Source organism: Corythoichthys intestinalis, chromosome 4 (assembly GCF_030265065.1).
Source record: "Corythoichthys intestinalis isolate RoL2023-P3 chromosome 4, ASM3026506v1, whole genome shotgun sequence".
NCBI lineage: Eukaryota > Metazoa > Chordata > Actinopteri > Syngnathiformes > Syngnathidae > Corythoichthys > Corythoichthys intestinalis.
In genome coordinates this window covers 13,210,029-13,231,037 of record NC_080398.1, presented here as the reverse complement: position 1 = coordinate 13,231,037, position 21,009 = coordinate 13,210,029, and the positions used below count along the sequence as shown (strand labels likewise).

Sequence of the window (21,009 nt, the reverse complement as noted above, 5' to 3'; positions counted from 1 at the left end):
AACATCAATTTCATAGAAAGTAAAACCAGTTAAAAATCTTTTGCATGTGTCTTGCATAGACATGTGCATTATCGGTTTCAAAGTATACAGTGGTATGAAGACCTCAAGGTTTCAAAACAGCAATTTTTTCCGTCGTACCATCCCTAACGTATTAGGTATTTATTGTCCCAAAACTGCATGGAGAAATCCCTCGCTTGCAGCTGTAAGTCTCAAAGCTACCCCACCGGTTGTTGCTCAGTATCAGTGAGTCAGCTGTGCTATACGATGGCTGGAGAAGGTGAAACTCCTGAATTTTTTTCCCCCATTGAAGAAAACGAAATCGCTGGTATGGGAATACTTTGGTCACAGAATTGTTACAGGTGGCCGCGGCTTAGAGGAGGAGGGCCAGCCGATATGTAAAACATGGGTGTCGGCGGAGGAGGCAATACCTCCACTATGATTTTGCATTTATACAAAATTAAAAGGTTAGTTAACACTGTCATGAACGTTTCCCACGAGAGTTAACTCCAGGGTATTTAGTGTGTCTAGCAGTGGTAAAACATGTTTTTTTCTCTTTGGCAACAGTCTGTGTTGAGAAAGAGTGTGTGTATAATTTAAACATGATACAAGTCATACGGACATGCTTTTAACTCATTCACTCCTAGCCATTTTTACCGGAGCAAGGTCCTTTGCTCCCGGCCGTTTTACTGGATTTTGACTGATTTTGCAAGGCCCACAGAAAATTCTGTTCTATTGCTATATAAACATGGAACCCACCAAAAGAAAGATTAGACTCTCTTCTTTCAGCAGAAAAAAAAGTTAGTTATATCTTTTTCCATTCTTTAGAAATCGGCATTAGAAAATAGCTTAGTTTGAGCAATTTTCCAATTTCTGATGAAAAAATAATGAAATTGAGCTTTTTGTGAAAGCATACATTTCAAACATAACTATTACACGTCTATTTTTTGCTTTAGTTACATCCCAAACATATGTTTTCCTTTTACAAAATAACATAAACAACAAGACAAATAGAGCTTTTGATCGCAAATTAACAATTAATTTACACACAAAACACTCCTCCAGTGTCATTTGCCTTTTTTTTTCTCTGATTGTTCTCCACATTTTTCTCAAATTCTCACAAGATCACTCCAACTTCCGTTTCCTGACTATTTTTCTTCAGTTCCTTTCTTGGCCGGAGATGAGTTCTTACAAAATGTCCTACTGCCCTCCAGTGGCCAGCTTTATTGCTTTAAAATGAGTTTTGAGCGTTGTGCATTGCAGTTTAGGTGCAACAGAACCTAGAGATGCCTCTTGTAAAAAAAAAAAAAAAAAATGTAAAAGACGTATAAATATGTTTTTGGGACAATGAAACAGTTAAGAATAAAATAATATACGTTTTTGAGAACAAATGAGTTAATAGAAAATCATTTTTTTTGTTCTGATGGTAATGATGTTGACCTGTGGGTTTAGGCTTACCTAAAGGACTGCATTTATTTTAATGTTTTAAAATTTATTTTAACTTAACATTATACTTATGTTCCAATTTGCTCATATGTTTTTGAAATATAAAAGTTCTGTTCACTGGAAAAGTTTTTTACACCCAGATAAATAAACAAAGTAACACATTTTAGACCTGTAATTGCAATACCGTGAAACCGTGATATTTTGGCTTAAGGTTATCATACCATCAGAATATCATATCGGCACATGTCGAGTCTCACAATATCATAGCTTTACTGTTTGCACTTACAGGATCTTACATTTGTGTTGGTGATTCCATTTGAAAGAAGCCTCAAACTTTTATGTGTACTTAAATTGGATCTCATTAAATAGTGGAGGTATGAAGAGGTTTAAGTCTGAATGTCATGCAATCAATGTGTGATTCCCAGATGAATGTTTCTTCCGTCTGGAGGCTGGGGAAATGATGTCCTCGTTTTCATCTCCGGGATACCCCAGCGGCTACCCGCCAAAGTCCCGCTGTCAGTGGCAAATCAGAACCTCGGCCACAAATGTCATCTCTGTCACGTTCCCTTTCTTCCATGTGGAGGATGATTGCTCCGATGACTTTGTCTCCATTTATGATTCTTTGAGTCCTGATGATTCCCAGGCAATCACAGAGTAAGTGACAGGTTTTGGCAAATTAATAAAATGCATGACATGTGTGATTCAAAGCCTACATGTTATACTGATTAATGTTCGTTTCTATGTGGATTCTGCGCATGGTTGCCTCACTGCATTGGACTCAAATACAGAATCAGCAGATCACTTGACATAAATGATACTCTCGTTTGGACTTAAAACATCTCTGAGCAGGATTTGTTTAATATGGCTCAACCAGTGTTATTCTAATTTATTTATCCTTGAAGATCAGACAGAGAGGAAATGTACTCCTGCAGCATTCCCAAGGGACAACCATGAGGAATCACTTTGTATTTGACTGAAATGTTGCACAGGGATTTAGGGATGAAAGCTGTTTTGATGTGGGTGGAAAATATGTTCCACTTTATTCCTTTCACTGGATTTGTGAGTACAAGATCCCCCCCCCCCCTTAGACCCCCCCTTTTTGGCCCCTGCAGCCTTCAGCGCTGCATTTATTGTTAACTTTCTCGACCTCGGTGAGATTGAGTTGGCCCAAAAAGACCTTTACTTTCAAATCTATGAAGGGTGCCAACCTTAATCCTACCACACTGCTGTGTGTAATTGCACTTGGTCTGTGGGGGAAGCATTTCATTCTCAAAACGATGGGGCTTTGAATGCAACACTAGCTAAAACTGTAGGCAATCCTGCGTTCAGAATCCACTGTAGAATGAATACACCGAAAGTGATGCATAGCATTTTCCAAACACTATTGAGCGATCAAGTTCTATCCAAGGTGACAGGGAGTTTTATGAGAGCCGTAACATAATCGTCTTTAAAGATGTTATATGACTGGAATTGTGTGTGTGTGTGTGTGTGTGCGCGTGCGTGTGTGCGTGTGTGTGTGTGTATGGTTATGGTTGCTCTCATTCTTACACATGCAGACCCGCGCACAACATGGAAAACTTTTGATAGCACACCCCTTGTTTGACTTTGAGTCTCCTCCAAAGCAATCTCATCTCTCCTTATTTATCTTTCTCCATCTCGCCTTGCTTATGTATTGATTTATTTTCAAATTAAATCATTTCAATCTTGTTTGTGACATTGATGTTTAGAGTGAAATGACTGAAAGCTTAATGCAAAGCCCTCAATTTGTCTCCCAGCACACCTTTTCCCGTATATATAAAGACCAAAATGCCTGTATAAAAACTCAAAATACAAAAATTGCACGGCTCTTTTAAAATGAAAAAGTTGGCATGAAACAATATTCACATTTACAGTTCCTGTGAAAACCAAACAAACAAAGGGCAACACACTTCAAATGCCAGCCTTTGGTGACATAAATTACAAAATTTCCAAGAGGAAAACAGAGATAATGTGGTTGCACAAGTGTACACACCCTCATAATAACTGGGAAATTGTTCAGAATTAACCAGTCACTTTCAAACATATTTTAAAAGGAATCCTGCAAGCACATGCCTCAAATTTAAGTGTTTCTTATTCATCCAAACTTAAGTCCAGATGCTGATATAAATTTCTTAACCTTTTGTTGTTTTTTGGTAATGCTTTCTAACATGGGCCTAAATGGTTTAGCATGGACTTCACTATCAGTTGACGGGACACCGGGCTCGGGGCCGATCCCTAGGGGGCTTATTTTCCAAAAACTTTGGTTTCGAAAATTTTGAATTTTAAGCCGCTAGCGACGTAAAACCAAAACGGGCACCTTCCCTTAGTCATTTATGAGTCTCCATGAGCAGCGACATCAAAAAATTCAAAGTCGTTCCCTGATAAAATCCCGATTATTTTTTCATATAAGTATGTCAAAACTTAAAATGGCTATAAAATTCTCAAATTATACATTAGAGGCACAAAAAAAAAATCACCAAATGCAGAGATAATAACCTATATTTTCAGGATCAATAGCAATATTCATATAGTTTTTGCCCGAAATAGCAACTTGAATTTTTTTTTATTTAGTTCAAGTTTTCAACAGCTAATAAATCACTTAAATTTCACACAAGCAACTTAATACTTGAGGAAATCATGTGGAATCATCATAATTTTACTCAACAAAAGCAAAATTTGCATTTTCTATAGACAATCAAAACTTATTTAGGTTGAATTTCGATGTTACTATTGCCTCAGCGAGTCTTTCCGGCTAGCTGGCCCTCGTCGTTTTTAAATTTAAATGTTGCAATAAAATAAAACGCGTAAAAGGCGAATTTTCTTATTGTATGGACGCAGAAATGTCTACATTACAAATTTTTTGCCAATAATCGGGCAGTTGGCCAAAAATTACTTGATCATTTGAACGTAGTTACGCTATTGTGTATGGATAAAAAATACAACATGGCGGCCATGACAAAACGGAGCTTTTTAAGTTGAAAGTTCTTGTAAATAAATGTGTACATCCCGGAATTTCTGTAGATATGAACATAAAACAGTCTAGATTTTTGGTTTAAAGCAAAAAAAAACGGGGAGTTGTAATTAGTTATGCGTAAATATTTCAAGCGAAAGTTACGCTAATCTTTCCCATTCATTTTTTTCACAATGTTTCAAAGTGCATACATGGTGCTAATTTATGTAATAATTACCTTGTATCCTCAACCAAATCACTCTTGAGACACTCATGCCTGCTTGTATGCAGTAAAACCTTCATCCTTTTTCCACCTAAATCTGGTGTTTGAACGCAGTTTGTGCTTGAATTAATCACAATGAAAGCCAACTCAACACTCTGCCTGGGTCGGCTCCCTGCGCAGTGCAGTTTCTGTAGGAGCTGTTTAGTCACCAAATGGTGGTCTATGGCTTTATGCTAGAAAGAAAAACATTGACTTTCCCTTGTAGGAGTGGGAACCTCTTGGTACCTCACGATACGATACGATTTGTGATACAAAGCTCACGATAACGATGATCTGACGATATAGCGATACAAAGATTATCAATACATTGGTCAGGAAGTCATTCTAAGATATTCTACAAACAACTAATAAACAAAAAAAACAAGCTGTGAATTGGAATGAGTTTATCACTAGTAGACATCCAATCCATTTGAACTGGGAGGGTGGCAGTAAATGAACGAATTTGTTCATTCGCTGCCATCCCTCCCACTTCAAACGGCCGTCAGTGGCAGCCAATGCCAGGCAATGAGGTAATTTGGGGCCATTTAAGGTCATTTACCTGTTGATTTTCAGTCACCCCCTGTTGATTTTGGGGTATTTTATGCGTCACTTCCTGTTTATTTTGAGTTACAGAAAAAGAAGTGACCTGGGAATCACCCAAATGAATAGGCAGGGACTCAGAATTAAAAGGAAATGACCTGTAAATGCCCTAAGATGAACAACAAGTGGCCTGTAAATGCCCTGAAAATCAGACCGAACGACTGTGAATGCTCTGGTTTTGAATGAACAAACGTTTCCCAGTCTAAATGGATTGGGTGTCGAGCACCGTCAATGGCAGCCATAGAGTTAACAGAGACAATAATATGGTGGACGATTTTGGTAGCAACTTGATGGTTCCTTTTTTTTTTTGTTTTGTTTTGATTTTTTTTTTTTAATATTGACACCTTTTTAAAACGATATCTCGAATCTTGACAGGAGCATATCGATAACCTTTTGGGATTCAAAGTATCACGATATATCACCATTTCGATAAGTCTTTAGTTCTATTTGGAAAAAAATGCTGTTGTCACTGTGTATCATTGTTGGTTTAGTGTTTTTTTGTTATGTTCGTATGAAATATACCTTTTGGAATAGGGACAGAAATTATAACGCTTGCAAATCAGACACAAAAATGTCAGCAAATGCCTACTAAAACAGTTGAAATGAACTCATTCAGTGCCATTGACGTTGATAGGCATCCAAAAGGGAGGACAGGAAAGACAAGTGAATGATCGCAGTTTTACTAGCCCTCGCAAAAATGTATAGAAGTTTTAAAGTTCTCTTTTTCTTGTGCAAACATATACAAGGTGCATAGATGTTTAATAGCCACTATATACTGTACAGTATGTTATGTGGTCTTTCACTTTATCAGAAAATTCAAGTAAATCTACGTGCATTTTTTGCCAATTGTCTTTTTTTTGCATCCCCCAGAAAGTGCGGCCACAGGCCTCCCTCCAACCCTCTCGAGGTAGTGTCGTCTGGAAACATCATGCTAATCAACCTCATTACTGACACTATGACCCAGCGACCAGGCTTTCTGGCAAATTACAAAGCCCTCCGTAAATCCGAAGGTAAATAGGCACATAATTGTGCCACCTGTAGTACTTCTAGGTCTTTGTAGATGTGAGATTAAACATGGGACACATTGTTTCAGTGAAGACCTGTGGCGGCGTCCTCTCCGAGAGCTCAGGAGTCTTCACCTCCCCGCTCTACCCTAGCTTCTATCCTCCTGCTGTGGATTGCAAGTGGACTATTAAGGTTTGCAAGAATGAGCCTCCCACCCCCTTTATCTGAAACGCCCCCCCGCCGTTTCCTCCTCCTCCTCCATCAGCCTGCCATAAGAGGAATGCTGAGGCAGCACTTTCTAAGCCAAGCTGTTCAGTATCTCCTCTATCTTCATCTGTCAGGCTGCTGCAGTTAGAGCTCAGCTGCAGCCTGTATGCTTCCTTTTACAAATGCTACAGCTACATATTCTTGTGTTTTTTTTTTTTTTTTTTTTTTTTTTTTTTGTCTGTATAAGTGTGTGTAGGCACGTCTGTGCTAAATAAGCTTCTAACAACACAAATGCTTCTGTGCTGTAGGTCGAAGCTGGGAAAAAAGTGCGTGTGAAGTTCAACCTGTTCCGCATGAAAGAGCCTGGGGTGGACATCTTTGAGTGTCACAAAGATTATGTGCAGGTTATGGGCAAAAAGTACGTTCTAACAGTATGTGTTAAATTTGTTAATTTTTTCATATTATTTGCATCTGTTCCATTGTGATGTATGCAAATTTACACAGACACATGTATACATATACATCTTATACATACTGTATAATAAAAGGGTTGCCTTAAAAATATTAATATTAAAAATTCGTTGAAGTGTAAGAAAAAATCACATCTAACTCACATCTGGACACAAGCACAAGGAGTCCTTGTTTTAGTACAGGATATTTACATAGGAAGATGTGATTAACCCAACTAACATAATACGCAGCCAGTGTCACAGCCAGTCTGGATCCAATAAAGCATCATCATAATTGAGAAGCACATCAGTGCTTCTCAATTATTTTCTGTGACCCCCCCCCGGAACAAGTAAACATTTCGGCCCTCCCCAACTCTCTGCCGCCACTGTGAATATCATTTGCCGATAAAATATTATTATAAGTACACCTCTGCATAATATTGTCCTTTTTAATATTAAAGAAAAAATATATACTGTATCTCAAATTACAATAATACAATAATGTATAGAAAAGACAAAGTGCATCACTTTGCCTGAATTAAAAAAAAAAAAAAAAGGGTAAAAATACACTCAAGGTACATTTATTGACCATTTATTAGTGAAAAATTAAATTTAATTAAATCAATAAATAATAATAAATTCAAATAACCATTTGACCGAAAAAACAAAAATTAGAATTGAATAAAAACAACAGTGTCATTGGACAGAGGGACGGTTTTTATTTTTGCTATTTTGCACTGGGCAACTTGGTATGCCACCTTATTTAATGCTAACAGTGCTCGCTGGTTTACTGATGTCACAGTGTGAAACAAAGCGGGACGTCTTGGCTGAAAATTAAAAAAAAAAAAAAAAAAAAAATCAAGCGCCTTATCAATGTGAGTTGGGTCTAATGTTTTTAAGTGACATCTTATTTGAATTGGCTTCCTGCTGTCCGTTGCAAACATTTTTAGAAACAGACTGGTCTTTTCTCATCTCCCACTGTATTAAAAGTCAAAGCAAAATGCTACATACGCTTAGTCATATTTCGTCATTTTAGCTCTTCATATCTCCAGTGCTCTTTGCTGTGTGCTCTTGTTTTGTTCAGAAATACTGCGCACACTCTGGAAATGAGAGCGCCACTGCGACCCACTGAGTGGATGTGGATTTAGGGATGTACCATTTTAGGCACCCCATGATTCGATTCGATTACGATTCAGGGTGCTACGATTCGATTATTGAACGTTGATCACAGTATTGACGATGATCATGGTTATCACAGTTACCGATGCATTGTACATTACTAATTAATAAAGTACCCAAACAAATTTATGTCCATTACTGTATTGGCCCAAATATAAGACTGCCCTGATTAGAAGACGACCCCCTCTTTTCAAGACTCAAGTTTGAAAAAAGACTTTTTGAACACCAAAATAATTTTTATACAGAAAGTAATTACAGTACATCTAAAACACAATTTTAACAATATATTCGAGAGAAAAAGCATGTTATTTTGCCTCATTCAAATCTTAATATCTGAACATTTAAATATGTAAACTAAAGTGCAATCACATTCGTAAACGAATGGCTTCTGTTTTTTTGAAATGTAAATAAACCAATCTATTGTGATAAAACAACAAAATTGCAAGAACTACATTAACCATCAAAGTGAAGTCTAACTGTAATCTTGAAACAAATCTGAATAAGAAAAAACATTGCAATAAAATAATGCAAACTGGTTAAACTTGAGAGTAACTGAGATCTGTCATGATAGAACACCGCTTCAATGATATCTGGCGCCATCTAGCGTTGTGAATGGGTATAATGTCTAGACCACGAATATAAGACGACCCCCACTTTTTCAGTCTTATTTTAATGCAAAAAACACAGTCTTATATTCGGGCCAATACGGTATTTATTTAAAATATCCTAATGATTCAACAGGAATGATGGAAACATGCCCATACAACAAAAAAGCTGCCTTTAAGCTACTTTTTTTAATTTACTTATTTTTTTATTTTTTACAAGAAAGTGCAAAAACTTTAACCATTTTAAAGGCAGTACTCATTTCACTCAACAATACAATAAAATTTACACAGGTGGAATGAATTCCACATTTTCTGGAAACAAAATGTCTTTAGAGAGACTTTTAACCAATATACTTTGTTTTCACAGATTTCTGTACTATTTCGCGTGTTTGTAATGTTACCGCTGTACTTAATTATGGTTTTACACGTTCTGCATATGAAATACACGTTAGCGAAATTGCTAATTAGCTTAGTGCTCAGCGCTAACTGTAACATCTCAAAAGCAACAACAATGAAGTCTAAACAGTACAAGAGGGTTCGTGTACTTACTTACCTCTTATAGACACACACGAGTCTTAGCAACACACTCAGGACATTTTTCAACTGACATGACTTGAAACCACTGCTGAACATTTGAAAAACAAGGAGAAACGAACCATCTTCTCCTCTCACGCTAAAAAATAACTTGCGCTCAGAAGCGTGACCGCCAGGTGCCTACCTGTCTCATACACAAATTTATTTTCCAGTCTTTTGAAAAGGAGTAAATATCTCGCTCAGTAAACAGCAGCATCCATCATAACGTTGTGTGTGCGTCCGTTAAAGGTGTCCGGGCGGCAGACGTGTCTTGAATTTCGTTCCGCTGTCATAAAGTTATTAGGGAAAATCATTTTTGAACCCTTATGAATCGTAATCGAATCGTCACGTTTCGAATCGCGATGCATCTAATAATCGTTTTTTTGGAACTCCCTTATGTGCAATTACACATTATTCCAGTATGGCAGAAAAGTATGTTCCCCGAGGTCACATTCACCACTCCTGGCATCGCTCTGCGCCCCCCCCAAGAGGGGGCCTGCCCCACTATTTGAGAAGTACTGATTTATATTTACAGTTACTGTTACGGGTTAGAAGCAAAAAAATATATATATATATTATTCCAATGGCACATCTCCAGGACTCGGCTAAAGTAATCATCAAAGACGAACATCATCTTTGTAAAACCTATTCCTGCGTACTGAGCAACAATTTAGAGGTTTTGACGATGTACACATCCTCTTACTTACTTGGATATTAAAGTACAGTTTATTCTTCCAGGTGTTGTCCTTTTACTCGACATAGTTGTCAGTACTGTTACTAAGAATTTTTCCAGTTATTTAAGTACTATAACATATCAATGTTTAATATGTGTATTAAACTTCTGTAGTTTCACACTCATGCTAAACACAAGCACGCTTGTAGTAATATAAACCAACATCTCTGTGACTGACAATTTCTCAATGCAAATCATTATACAGTACCTTTTGGATGTCCTTTTAGTAAAGCTGACAAAATATTGTACCTGTAAATTGAATGGGAGTCAAACCTTTACGACCGCTCCTGCTCTCATGCTGTGATATCTTTTGCAAATTAATCTTCAAAAAGTTTTCTTTTAATAAATTGTTTTTGGCTTTTGCACTAGGTATTGTGGCGAACTCTCTTCTTTGGCCTTGACCAGCAACACTAATACCTTAGAAGTGACCTTCCACTCTGACGAGTCATACACAGACAAAGGCTTCAGCGCCGAATATGTTGCCTATGATCCTGGAAACCGTGAGTTAAATGTCTTTGGGCGTGAAAAGATTTGCTCAGTGCTTAGACGAGGCTATCAAATGAAACTGGAAAATGACAGGGGGTTAGACAGTGTCTCAGTGAAACGCTAGCAATAATACGTAATAAGAGAGGTTGTTTATTGGTTCCAGCTTTATTTGCTAGTATCACTCAAGAGTGCTCCGCTTGAACCCTTTGTGCCATCTTTACAAATGGATTTGTAATTGTACTAATCAACAGAGACGAGCAATGGCAACATGACAGTTCTAAACATACTGTGTCACACCACATTCTCTTCAATTTGTTTTCTCCTTGCTTTCAGCTTGCCCCAACATGTTTGCCTGCGCATCTGGCATTTGTATTGCCAGAGAGCTCAAGTGTGATGGCTGGAACGACTGCGGTGATATGAGCGACGAAATGAAGTGCAGTACGTTTCCTCTCCTAACACTCTTCTGTCATCATTTTTCTCGATGCTTATCTTTGCTTGACAGTAAAAGGGTAATAACATATGATTTTCTTACATTTTCTGATTTCTCACATTCATAAGTTAAAAGCACAGATCTTGTTTGTGTTCAGGTCTGATATATAACAAAATTTAGAGAGGCATGGGTATTCATCAGTCCATCAAGGTGGACTGTGACGATATCTAAATACTATGAGGTGCATGCTGTGAGGTTCAGTGGTAGTCGTCATAACCAAAAGGTTATGAATTTGAATCCCCACCCTAGTGACCATGTCAAAGTATCATTGCTCTTAACACTGTGTCATCAGTAGATGAATGAGGACATCATGTCAAGGAGCTTTGATTACCTTAAGCATAGAAAACAATTATACAGTGGTAACGCTACATACGAATTTAGTTTCTTCCAGGACTTGATTTGTAAGTCGACATAGTCATATGTTGAGGAAGGATTTTCCCATAAGAATACATGATAATTGGATTAATTAATTCCACAGCCCAAAAACCTATGCTAAATCCTTCATAAATACTGCAAGTACAATTACAAATAGCAACTACACATAGCAAAACAAATAAACTATAAATACAAATCGGGATAATTATGATGATAATAATGTAACGAGTTGTTTTAATGTGGACATTGTGTTTTGCATGCTGTTCCTGAACGAAGCGTGTAACTGGCAAGAGAGTGAGGGAGGAGTGGAAGACTGGGAAGTTTTTACTTTCTCTTTTCATGTTCTGTAGTTGGCATCAGCTACAGTGTACAGTAGCCGTGTTGTGTTAAGCAAGTTCGGAAATAAATGATTAAAAACCTGACAAAGCTGGCACTTCCTTGCCGATGTTCCAATTTTAATAATAATAAATAGGAAATAGAAAATCGTTTTTATTGTTACCTTAGCTTATAGAGACCGGCGAACACTGGTCGAAGGACAGCATGGGCAGAGGTAGAGGAGGAGGAGTGTCGAGATCATATACATATTCCATCCGTATTGTTGAGCCAGTTCACTGACGTGCACACCATGCGCATATTTTTCTATCATTTCCCTCTTGATTTCAATGGTAAGCATCACCTTTTTCAACACATGCACTAACCTTCTTGGGACTCATGTTGATTTCTCTCACAAGAAAATCTACCTTGCTGCCGTCTTGTGGGATAACAGTGAAATTGTGACACTGTTGTAAACTCGTATTTCGAGGATGTCGTCATATGTCAAGACAAATAACGAGTCAAATTTTATATCCGATGTCGAAAGGATCGTATTTTGTTGTGTTTGTATGTTGAGGTATCACTGTAAGTGAAAGCCCATTCATAATGTGAAAATAAAATAAAATATGGCGCCGTTTGCCTGCGTTGATCTTTAACAGCTTGCACTATATTTTTCTTCGGAACATCAAATCAAATCTCATCTTTTGTGAGCAGACATTATCAAGCCGATTATAAGGAAAGACAACTCCGTTTGACTCTTAATTTTCCTAACAGACGTCATCGCACGATGGCAAGTAAGATCGCTTCGACACACAATCTTTTCGACATCTGACCTAGAATTTGACTCGCCATATGTTTCTACATCTGACGACATGACAGGCGGCGGATTTTTTTGTGAGAAAAATCAACAGAGGTTTCAAAAAGGTTAGTCCAGGTGGTGAAACAAAGGAAAAACGTGACTCTTACCAATTAAATGATGATGCAAATTATACAAAAAAATGGGCGTGGGGGCGTATCATCGAACTGGCTCAACAATACATCTCCACGGTCCTCGTCCGACCACCGTTCGCCAGTCTTTAAAAGTTAAACTGACAATTATTACTGTGGTAACATCGCCAAAGAAATCACCAGCTTCGTCAGGTTTTTATTAGGGGTGTCAAACGATTAAAATTTTTAATCGAGTTAATTACAGCTTAAAAATTAATTAATCGTAATTAATAGCAATTAATCGCAATTCAAACCATCTATAAAATATGCCATATTTTTCTGTAAATTAATGTTGGAATGGAAAGATAAGACACAAGATGGATATATACATCCACATACGCTACATAAGTACTTGTACTTACATAAGTATTTGTTTATTATAACAATAAATCAACAAGGTGGCATTACCATTATTAACATTCTGTTAAAGCAATCCATGGATAGAAAGACTTGTAGTTCTTAAAAGATGAATGTTAGTACAAATTATAGAAATTTTAGATTAAAACCCCTCTTAATGTTTTCATTTTAATAAAATTTGTAAAATTTTCAATCAAAAAATAAACTAGTGGCCCGCCATTGTTGATGTCAATAATTACTTACACAATGCTCTTGGGTGCTGAAGCCTATAAAATCAGTCGCACCCAAGTGCCAGCAGAGGGCAACAAAACTCCGAAAAACACAACAAGTACATATTGCACTGTGCTGTCATTTTAATCTGTTTGAGCGGGGCATATGTGCGTTAATTGCGTCAAATGTTTTAACATGATTGATTAAAAAAATTAATTACCGCCCGTTAACGCGATAAAGTTGACAGCCCTAGTTTTTATCGTTTTATTTCAGAACTTATCCAACACAAAACGCTTACTGTCAGCCGCAGTTGACTGTGTTCTCAGGAAAACATTGAAAGTAAACTCTCGACCTCACCACTCCCTCTCTGTCACATCAGCCACGCGGTGCGTTCAGTTACAGCAAAAAAAACGTCCGCCACATTAGAGCCCGATTCGTTACATTATTACAGGTATTATTATTATTATTATTACGATTTTTATTTATAATTTATTTGTTTTGCTATGTGTAATTGCCATTTGTAATAGTAGCAGTAGTATTTATTAAGGATTTAGTGTAGGTTTTTGGGCTGTGGAAGGTCCTGGATGAATCAACTTTGTATGTCGAGGTACCACTGTATTCATAAAGTGAAACTCTAGGGCAGTGGTTCTTAACCTTGCCAAGGGTACCGAACCCCATGAGTTTCACAGGTGCATTCACCGAAACCTTCGGAATTTCATAATAAAGCCATTTTTTTACAAATTCCAAACTTAGCAAGCTAGTACCTTAATAATAGTAAATTTCAGTTTAAATTTCTTCCAGATTTCAAATTTCCTACAAATAATTTTGCCTTTTGCTGTTGATTTTAATGTTGAAAAATGAAATGAAACATTTAATTTCACACTGTTCTTTTTTGTTTTCCTGTCTACATTCTCATTTTATTGCCACATCGTTGCATCACATACTATTTTCATGACTTAAAATGACGGATTTTTAAAATGATCTATGCAGTTCACGGTGCCTGTAGGTCTGGTATACGTCCTCATACCAAGTGCCAGTCAATCTTCCACTGAGCTAACCGATTTCTCCTCCCATTAGATAGACGGCTAGCATTTCAAAAATGGAATAAAGCCCGTAAATTAAGGGCAAACCAGTCCAAATCCTGGTCTAAAAAGCAACTTTGCCTAGATTTAGTCAGCATACAAAATAGGGCTCTGCATTTCTTAACCTTCACCGAACCCCTGAGGTTTGATCGAACACCAGTTAAGAACCACTGCTCTAGGGTGAATCCATGATGAACTTTTATCAGTTTATAGCTATATATTTTCCATACAGGAATATGATTGACATATTTTTGTTTTATAATTGTTAATCTGCAAAAACGTAAAGGTGGGTTTTTTTGTCATCGATCACGAGTCATATTTTTGAAATTACAGATGCATGTCCCAATAAATTGTTCGTTTAGGAAAAAATAACAAAGATAAGAGTACATTGATGTTACAAATGTCAGCAGACATCAGATGGAGTCCATAACTGGTCATTGATGTCTGTAGGGCACGTTCTTCAAAGCGTGTACCAGTAGTTCTGTTTTTTGGCATTCAATGCAGTGCCATCTGCCAACCTGAGATAGCTTTCAAGTAATTGTGTTGATGTTAAAATGTGTGGAAATGTATATTCTGAGCTATTTCTGACCAAATAGTATGGTTTTCCTTTCTCACATGCTCAAAATGTGATTCATGTTCCCCCAGAGTGTGACAAGGAGCAGTTTAATTGCGGCAACGGTTTGTGCAAACCGAAACTGTGGGTTTGTGATCGCGTTAATGACTGTGGGGACGGCAGCGACGAGGAAAGTTGCAGTAAGTCAACCAAATTTGTATCGGCCTCCCGCCCCCCCAACCTTTTCATGCTATTTCTCACGTCTTTGTTATTCAACTGTAGGTTGTGAGGAGAATGAATGGCGCTGTGGGGATGGCACGTGTATGCCGCAGGATGTTGTGTGCGATACCAAGACTGACTGCGAGGATGGCAGTGACGAGGCCTCATGTAAAACCTGTAAGCTCCGACGCTTATTCTGTTGTAGCTCAGTCAGGCGTTCCTAAATCCACAGCAGAGTGATTTATAAGCATGTTACACGAGCCATTAAGTGCTTCATCCGTAGTGTAGCAGTAGTTCAGGGTTTTGAAAGCAGCTGCCTCAGCCTTCCTTCAATGCATTTTTCTCTCCAAGCAAATTGTTTATTCTTTTTTCCCTGTCATTTTCACTTACACAAAGGCCACTCTGGAAGTTTCCCTATTTTCACTCCTGTGAATAAAGCAGGATATTGGACCTCGGGCCCAATCGATTCAGCTAAGCAATGAAATCTCCTCAATCAATCACAATGCATGGAGTGTTCAAGGCACACTTTGAAGTCTCACTGATTGCACGCTGTTGTTGTGGTTGGAGTTAGCAGTCGATTTGAATAGTGAATGTGTTTTGATGTGGGCTGATGCGTGTCGGCAGCCCCGGGTATCTGCTCGGACTTCAGCTTCAAGTGCAAGAGTGGCGACTGCGTCAACAAGGTCAACGCCGAATGCGACCGCGTCAACGACTGTGCAGATGACTCGGATGAGGCCGGCTGTAGTAAGTAGACATCTTGATCTCCTTTTCCCTTTGCTATATTCAGTATTCAGCTGAAAATGGCTTTAATCTCCCCATTGTCATTCAAAGGAGATTATGAAAAAAGCGGTGTTGAGCTGTGCATTTATTTGACTGTTAGAGGAAAAAGCCTTAGGCATTGACTGCTTTGTTTTAATTCTTTGAAAGCAGCTTTTATCTGAATAATTTCTTTATTCAGATTTACCCATAGGGTATGATCGTTTATGTCTCAAATTTTTTATCAGCTATTGTGAATTCTTCCCGTTCATACGGAGATGCTCTGATAGAATTAACAGAAAACGCCCCATTACTGATTTGCGTGCAGCGAGCGCCACTCGAAATTCTTTCAAACGACGCCGTAAGTCAACATGAAAACGATGTAGTATTTATTCAATGCAGTGCACTATTACAACGCGGCAGCAAATACATGCACTTCCTTGACAACATTCTCTTCAGCTCAGGTTGTGGGTGCAGGCAACCGTCATTGTTTTTCAATACTTGTAACAGTGAAATGGTATTGACAGCCTGGTGGTTTTCTATTTGGACAGGTAGAAAATTAGAATTACTACTTCACGTTACACAAGAAACAAAAAAATCGATAGTAATGGAGCTGGTAATATGCTTAACTCTTGTATGGGAGTTTTTAATTTAAAAAAAAAAAAAAAAACTATATCAAATACTCTGCGAATACTTTACATATACCTAGATTGGCAGTGAATGAGTTCAATTATATAACCCTTAGGTTCTTGCTTTATATTTGAAAATAAAATGGTTCTGAAACATAAAATGTGAATCTTTTGTGGCTAAAGTTTAATACAACTGAACTGTACTTGCACTTTAGTAGGTTGAATGAAAGACTGAACATTTACCGTAATTTTCACACTATAACGCCGTCGCCCACCAAATTTGACACGAAAACTGCATTTGTTCATAGATAAGACTCACTGAACTATAAGCCTCAGCTGTCCTCACTCTATTATGGGATATTTTGAGAATGAGAATGCTTTATTTTGGACATGAGAAAATAAAAGTAATAAACAAAACAAACAAAACAAAACAAACAAACAAACAAAATTTACACCTAAAGATATCAACCAGTAACACTTTATTTGACAGCGTCACCATATGAGCAAATGAACCACCATGAAGCTTCATTGCTTCAAAAAGCTCATTTATCCATCACTGTTTTCTTGGGGACGACAGTCAACCTCTGCTGCCACCTGCTGTCAACACTGTTGTTGTCCAACATACCGCCGAGCATGCAATGCAGCGCTACAGATGTAAATAACAAATCAAAATTCATGTTCTGTGCTAATTTTTTCTTCGGTTACTGTTCTAGTTGTTTCATTAATTGCTAGTAATGGAATTTGGTAACACTTTATTTGACAGTGGCGCCACCAGACTGTCATAAGACCCTCATAATTATGACATGACACTGCTATGAGCATTGATAAATGCTTATGACCGATGTCATTTTGTGTCATCTGGCAAATTATCTCACTTTTGAATGGATGTAAAAGATCTGAGCTGGACATAAATGGAGTTAGCGACATAATTTGCTGGATGACACTTAATGACATCTGTCATATGCATTTATGATAATGTCATGTCTTAATTATGATGGTCTTATTGCAGTCTTATGAATCTGCTGTCAAATAAAGTGTTATCTATTAACGAAATAAACCATATAAATCACCAAATAAGCCGCACTGGAATATGAACAGCAGGATTCAAAATGAAAACAGTAGCGGCTTATAGTCTGAAAGTTACGGTACTTCAGTCAGTCTTTTGCGTGCCACTTGAGAGAACAATCGTACCACTCATGGTACTCATACTACACTTTGAGAAACACTGCTTCAGGCAACTCCATTTCATTCACTCATCATCATCATCTGCTCTGCCTTTCTCCTCACGTTCCCAGATTGTGGCACCCGGCCATTTAAACTAAATCGAATTGTTGGAGGCCAAAATGCTGAGCTGGGTGAATGGCCATGGCAGGTTAGCCTGCACTTCCTGACATCCGGGCACGTTTGTGGGGCTTCCATCATCTCCGAAAAGTGGCTCCTTTCAGCTTCCCACTGCTTTGTTACCCATGACGCAGCGTGAGTTTCAGTACAGACACGTTTTATATACGCTTTAATTTATAAACACAGAGGGGCTCTCTTGTGCACAGTCTTTCTCTGTTTTATTATTCATCACATATTTGACATTTTATCAGATTTCATTAAGCTCTATTCTTGGAAATATAAAACTATGCACAACAGAGGACAAATTATACAAATTTCAAAGTCTGAAAAGGAGCCCCTGATGATAGTTAATTCAGAAAAACCTTGGGGGGTGGGGTCTTACATTTACATCTCATTTTATGGAAGGGCTGCACTAATTATGGTGGCCTTTAGATGGAGCACTATCCTTGCTGAACCTCACGAGACACTTATACGTGCTCGAGTTGGAAGTTGATTGTTTCTGCAGATTTCCATTAAATAGATATTTGCAGAATAGAACATTGTTTAATCAAATAATTTACAAGACTACAAATGGCTTTTCCTTCCTAAAACATTATCATAAGGAGTGTTGACAATGCAGCTAAACAATGAATGCAAATGGCACCTTGTGAAGAGTATTGATGTTTACTTGAATTACATGATTTCAAAGTACAAAGACTTCCATCTCTTTTACAGCTTTCTTAGAGTTGCATAACCTTTTACGTCTTCTTTTCCGAAACAGAAACCACGTTGCATCCAACTGGCAAACGTACAGCGGCATGCAGGACCAGTTTAAGCATGAAGATGTTCAGCGCCGCCCTGTGAAGAGGATCATCAGCCACCCGGATTACAACCAAATGACCTTTGACTACGACATTGCCCTGCTGGAGCTCAGCGAGCCTCTGGAATTCAGTAATACCATCCAACCCATCTGCCTACCCGCTCCCTCCCACGTCTTCCCTGCAGGCATGTCCTGCTGGGTCACGGGTTGGGGCGCGCTCCGTGAAGGAGGTATTCAGCAGACATTGCTTCCTCTGCTTCCAATTTAGTTTTGATCTATTTTTAATGCAAGAAATTATTCTACACACTCTGTACATTTCGGCTTCCATTCCTCAATTATGGCTGACCTGCTCTGTAGTGCTGGGTGTGTATGTGCTTGCGTTTCCCCACTTTGCACATCTAACACTCATCAAAATTAAGACATTGCACTCCTCCTCCTTGCCTCTCACAATGAGCTATTCATCTTAGCCCTTCATCTTCCATCATTCTGGGCTTCCTCTGTTTATCTCTTCAATTTCATCCCATCTTCTTTCTTTCCTTTAATGTCCTCCTGGCTTCTTTCTTTCTCTCACATCATGACGTGCTTCTTTTCCCTCTCATCTTTTTCTAATCTGCTCTATTCCATTAAGCCTTTCCCCATATCCATACATCAAGACGGGCGCGGCTCCTCTGGGAAGCCTCTTAAACCTTCATTAGCTAACACTAATCCAGCCCATTAACACCTTTGATTCAAGGGGCGGACATTGTGGAGTGCTGACCCCTTTGTCCTGATTTCTCAGGTCAAAAGGCACAGCTCCTACAAAAGGCGTCGGTAAAAATCATCAATGACTCTGTGTGCAATGTCGTCACGGAAGGCCAGGTCACCTCACGGATGCTCTGCAGCGGATTCTTATCTGGAGGAGTTGATGCATGCCAGGTGAGACAAAGCAAGAAGATAGATGATATTCACACCTCCTGGCACTCATAGTACTTCTTATATGACCTTGCTCACTAGGGAGACTCTGGAGGCCCCCTAGTCTGTTTTGAAGAGAGCGGGAAGTGGTTCCAGTCCGGAATTGTGAGCTGGGGTGAGGGCTGCGCTCGCCGCAACAAGCCCGGTGTCTACACTCGCGTCACCAAGCTGAGAGAATGGATCAAAAAGGAAACTGGTGTATGATTAGGTGAGGAAGGAAGCAGGGTGGAAAGATGCAGTGATAGAACATTGCCATCTCTACTTTTTCTTTTTTTATTTTTTTGCTACAGACTGAGACGACGTTGAATGGACCCCCAGACCCTTACATGAATGACTCCAAGCACTTTATTTTGGTTTTATTTCGACTCCTGCTTCAAAGATGTCACACGCATTGGCCTCAATGACTCACCTTTTCAACTGAAATCAAATTCAACGTCTCAGTGTTTACTGATAGAAATATCCACACACAAAGATGCAAATACAAGTCCGAAAAATGAGTATTATCTGCATTTTCCCAACTCTTTTTACATGTTTTTGAAAATCATTGTTGATAACATAATTTGGGGTTTTATCCTGAAAATCACAATTATAATTCTTGTTAATAGTCTTCATTTAACTGTAGATATCTGAAGTGATGTTTTTCTGTTATTTTTAACCATTTTAAATAAAAAGTCTAACTTACAGTTAGCTTTTTTTTTTCTTGGAGGGTAGAACAGTATCCAAAGTTTGAAAAAGTTGAAATAGCTTCATATCATAGTTTAATAAATCTAAATTTGGCTTGGAAGATAAAGGGGCTCCAATCCATCTAAAAGCCCACGATTGCAGCTCTGGAAAGTCACCAACTATGATATTCAGTACCATTTTGCTAAAAACCTATAAAATTATTTTACTGGACATTGTGGGTTCTGTGGATCAGTTCCATAGTGGATGATTGAGCTCGGTGTTGCACAAATGACTGACTTCAATTTATATCCCTCACCTATGAGTGTCCTTAACATAACATCTTAATGTAAATTTGACTCATGATTTATTTTACAATCTACTTACCTAACTTTAATTTGATGAAAATAGACACAGTTTTAGGTAGTGTTATTAATCGGGGCACTGTTCATCATATATTTATACTGTATATGGCGGAAAACACAGACAAGACTGAAAAAGCAGTTTCTGCTCTTGCACTCCTCTTTAAAAGAAATTGCTGTATTTTAAGACAAAACAACTGTTTGATAGAACAATATGTCCATATGATGCCATAGCAGATTCATGGCGCCTTAAGCCCCCGAACTATTTTTAAATTGCCCGTTTTACCCTGGAAACCCCCGTTTACAGACATCGCGCAACCATTTTTGTTTCAACCCAGCCATGAAAACAAGGTAAGTAATGATATTTATTATTCAAAATGTCTGTCATTTTTAGCTTAGAATCATTAATTGATGTC

General features: G+C 38.1%; 1 protein-coding gene across 1 annotated transcript in view; it reads left to right on the top strand.

The window, feature by feature from the left end:
* Positions 1 to 20,254, top strand: part of st14 (ST14 transmembrane serine protease matriptase) — a 41,326-nt gene extending 21,072 nt beyond the window's left edge. Inside the window, exons 7-20 of the mRNA XM_057833698.1 lie at positions 1,869 to 2,097; positions 6,144 to 6,283; positions 6,367 to 6,470; positions 6,794 to 6,903; positions 10,394 to 10,524; positions 10,844 to 10,948; positions 14,969 to 15,076; positions 15,159 to 15,272; positions 15,720 to 15,839; positions 17,776 to 17,956; positions 18,582 to 18,850; positions 19,399 to 19,535; positions 19,614 to 19,779; positions 19,862 to 20,254. Coding sequence (XP_057689681.1) covers positions 1,869 to 2,097; positions 6,144 to 6,283; positions 6,367 to 6,470; positions 6,794 to 6,903; positions 10,394 to 10,524; positions 10,844 to 10,948; positions 14,969 to 15,076; positions 15,159 to 15,272; positions 15,720 to 15,839; positions 17,776 to 17,956; positions 18,582 to 18,850; positions 19,399 to 19,535; positions 19,614 to 19,775 — 1,910 coding nt within the window. The 3' untranslated portion in view covers positions 19,776 to 19,779; positions 19,862 to 20,254. The remainder of the gene's footprint in view (positions 1 to 1,868; positions 2,098 to 6,143; positions 6,284 to 6,366; positions 6,471 to 6,793; positions 6,904 to 10,393; positions 10,525 to 10,843; positions 10,949 to 14,968; positions 15,077 to 15,158; positions 15,273 to 15,719; positions 15,840 to 17,775; positions 17,957 to 18,581; positions 18,851 to 19,398; positions 19,536 to 19,613; positions 19,780 to 19,861) is intronic.
* Positions 20,255 to 21,009: the final 755 nt, after the last annotated feature.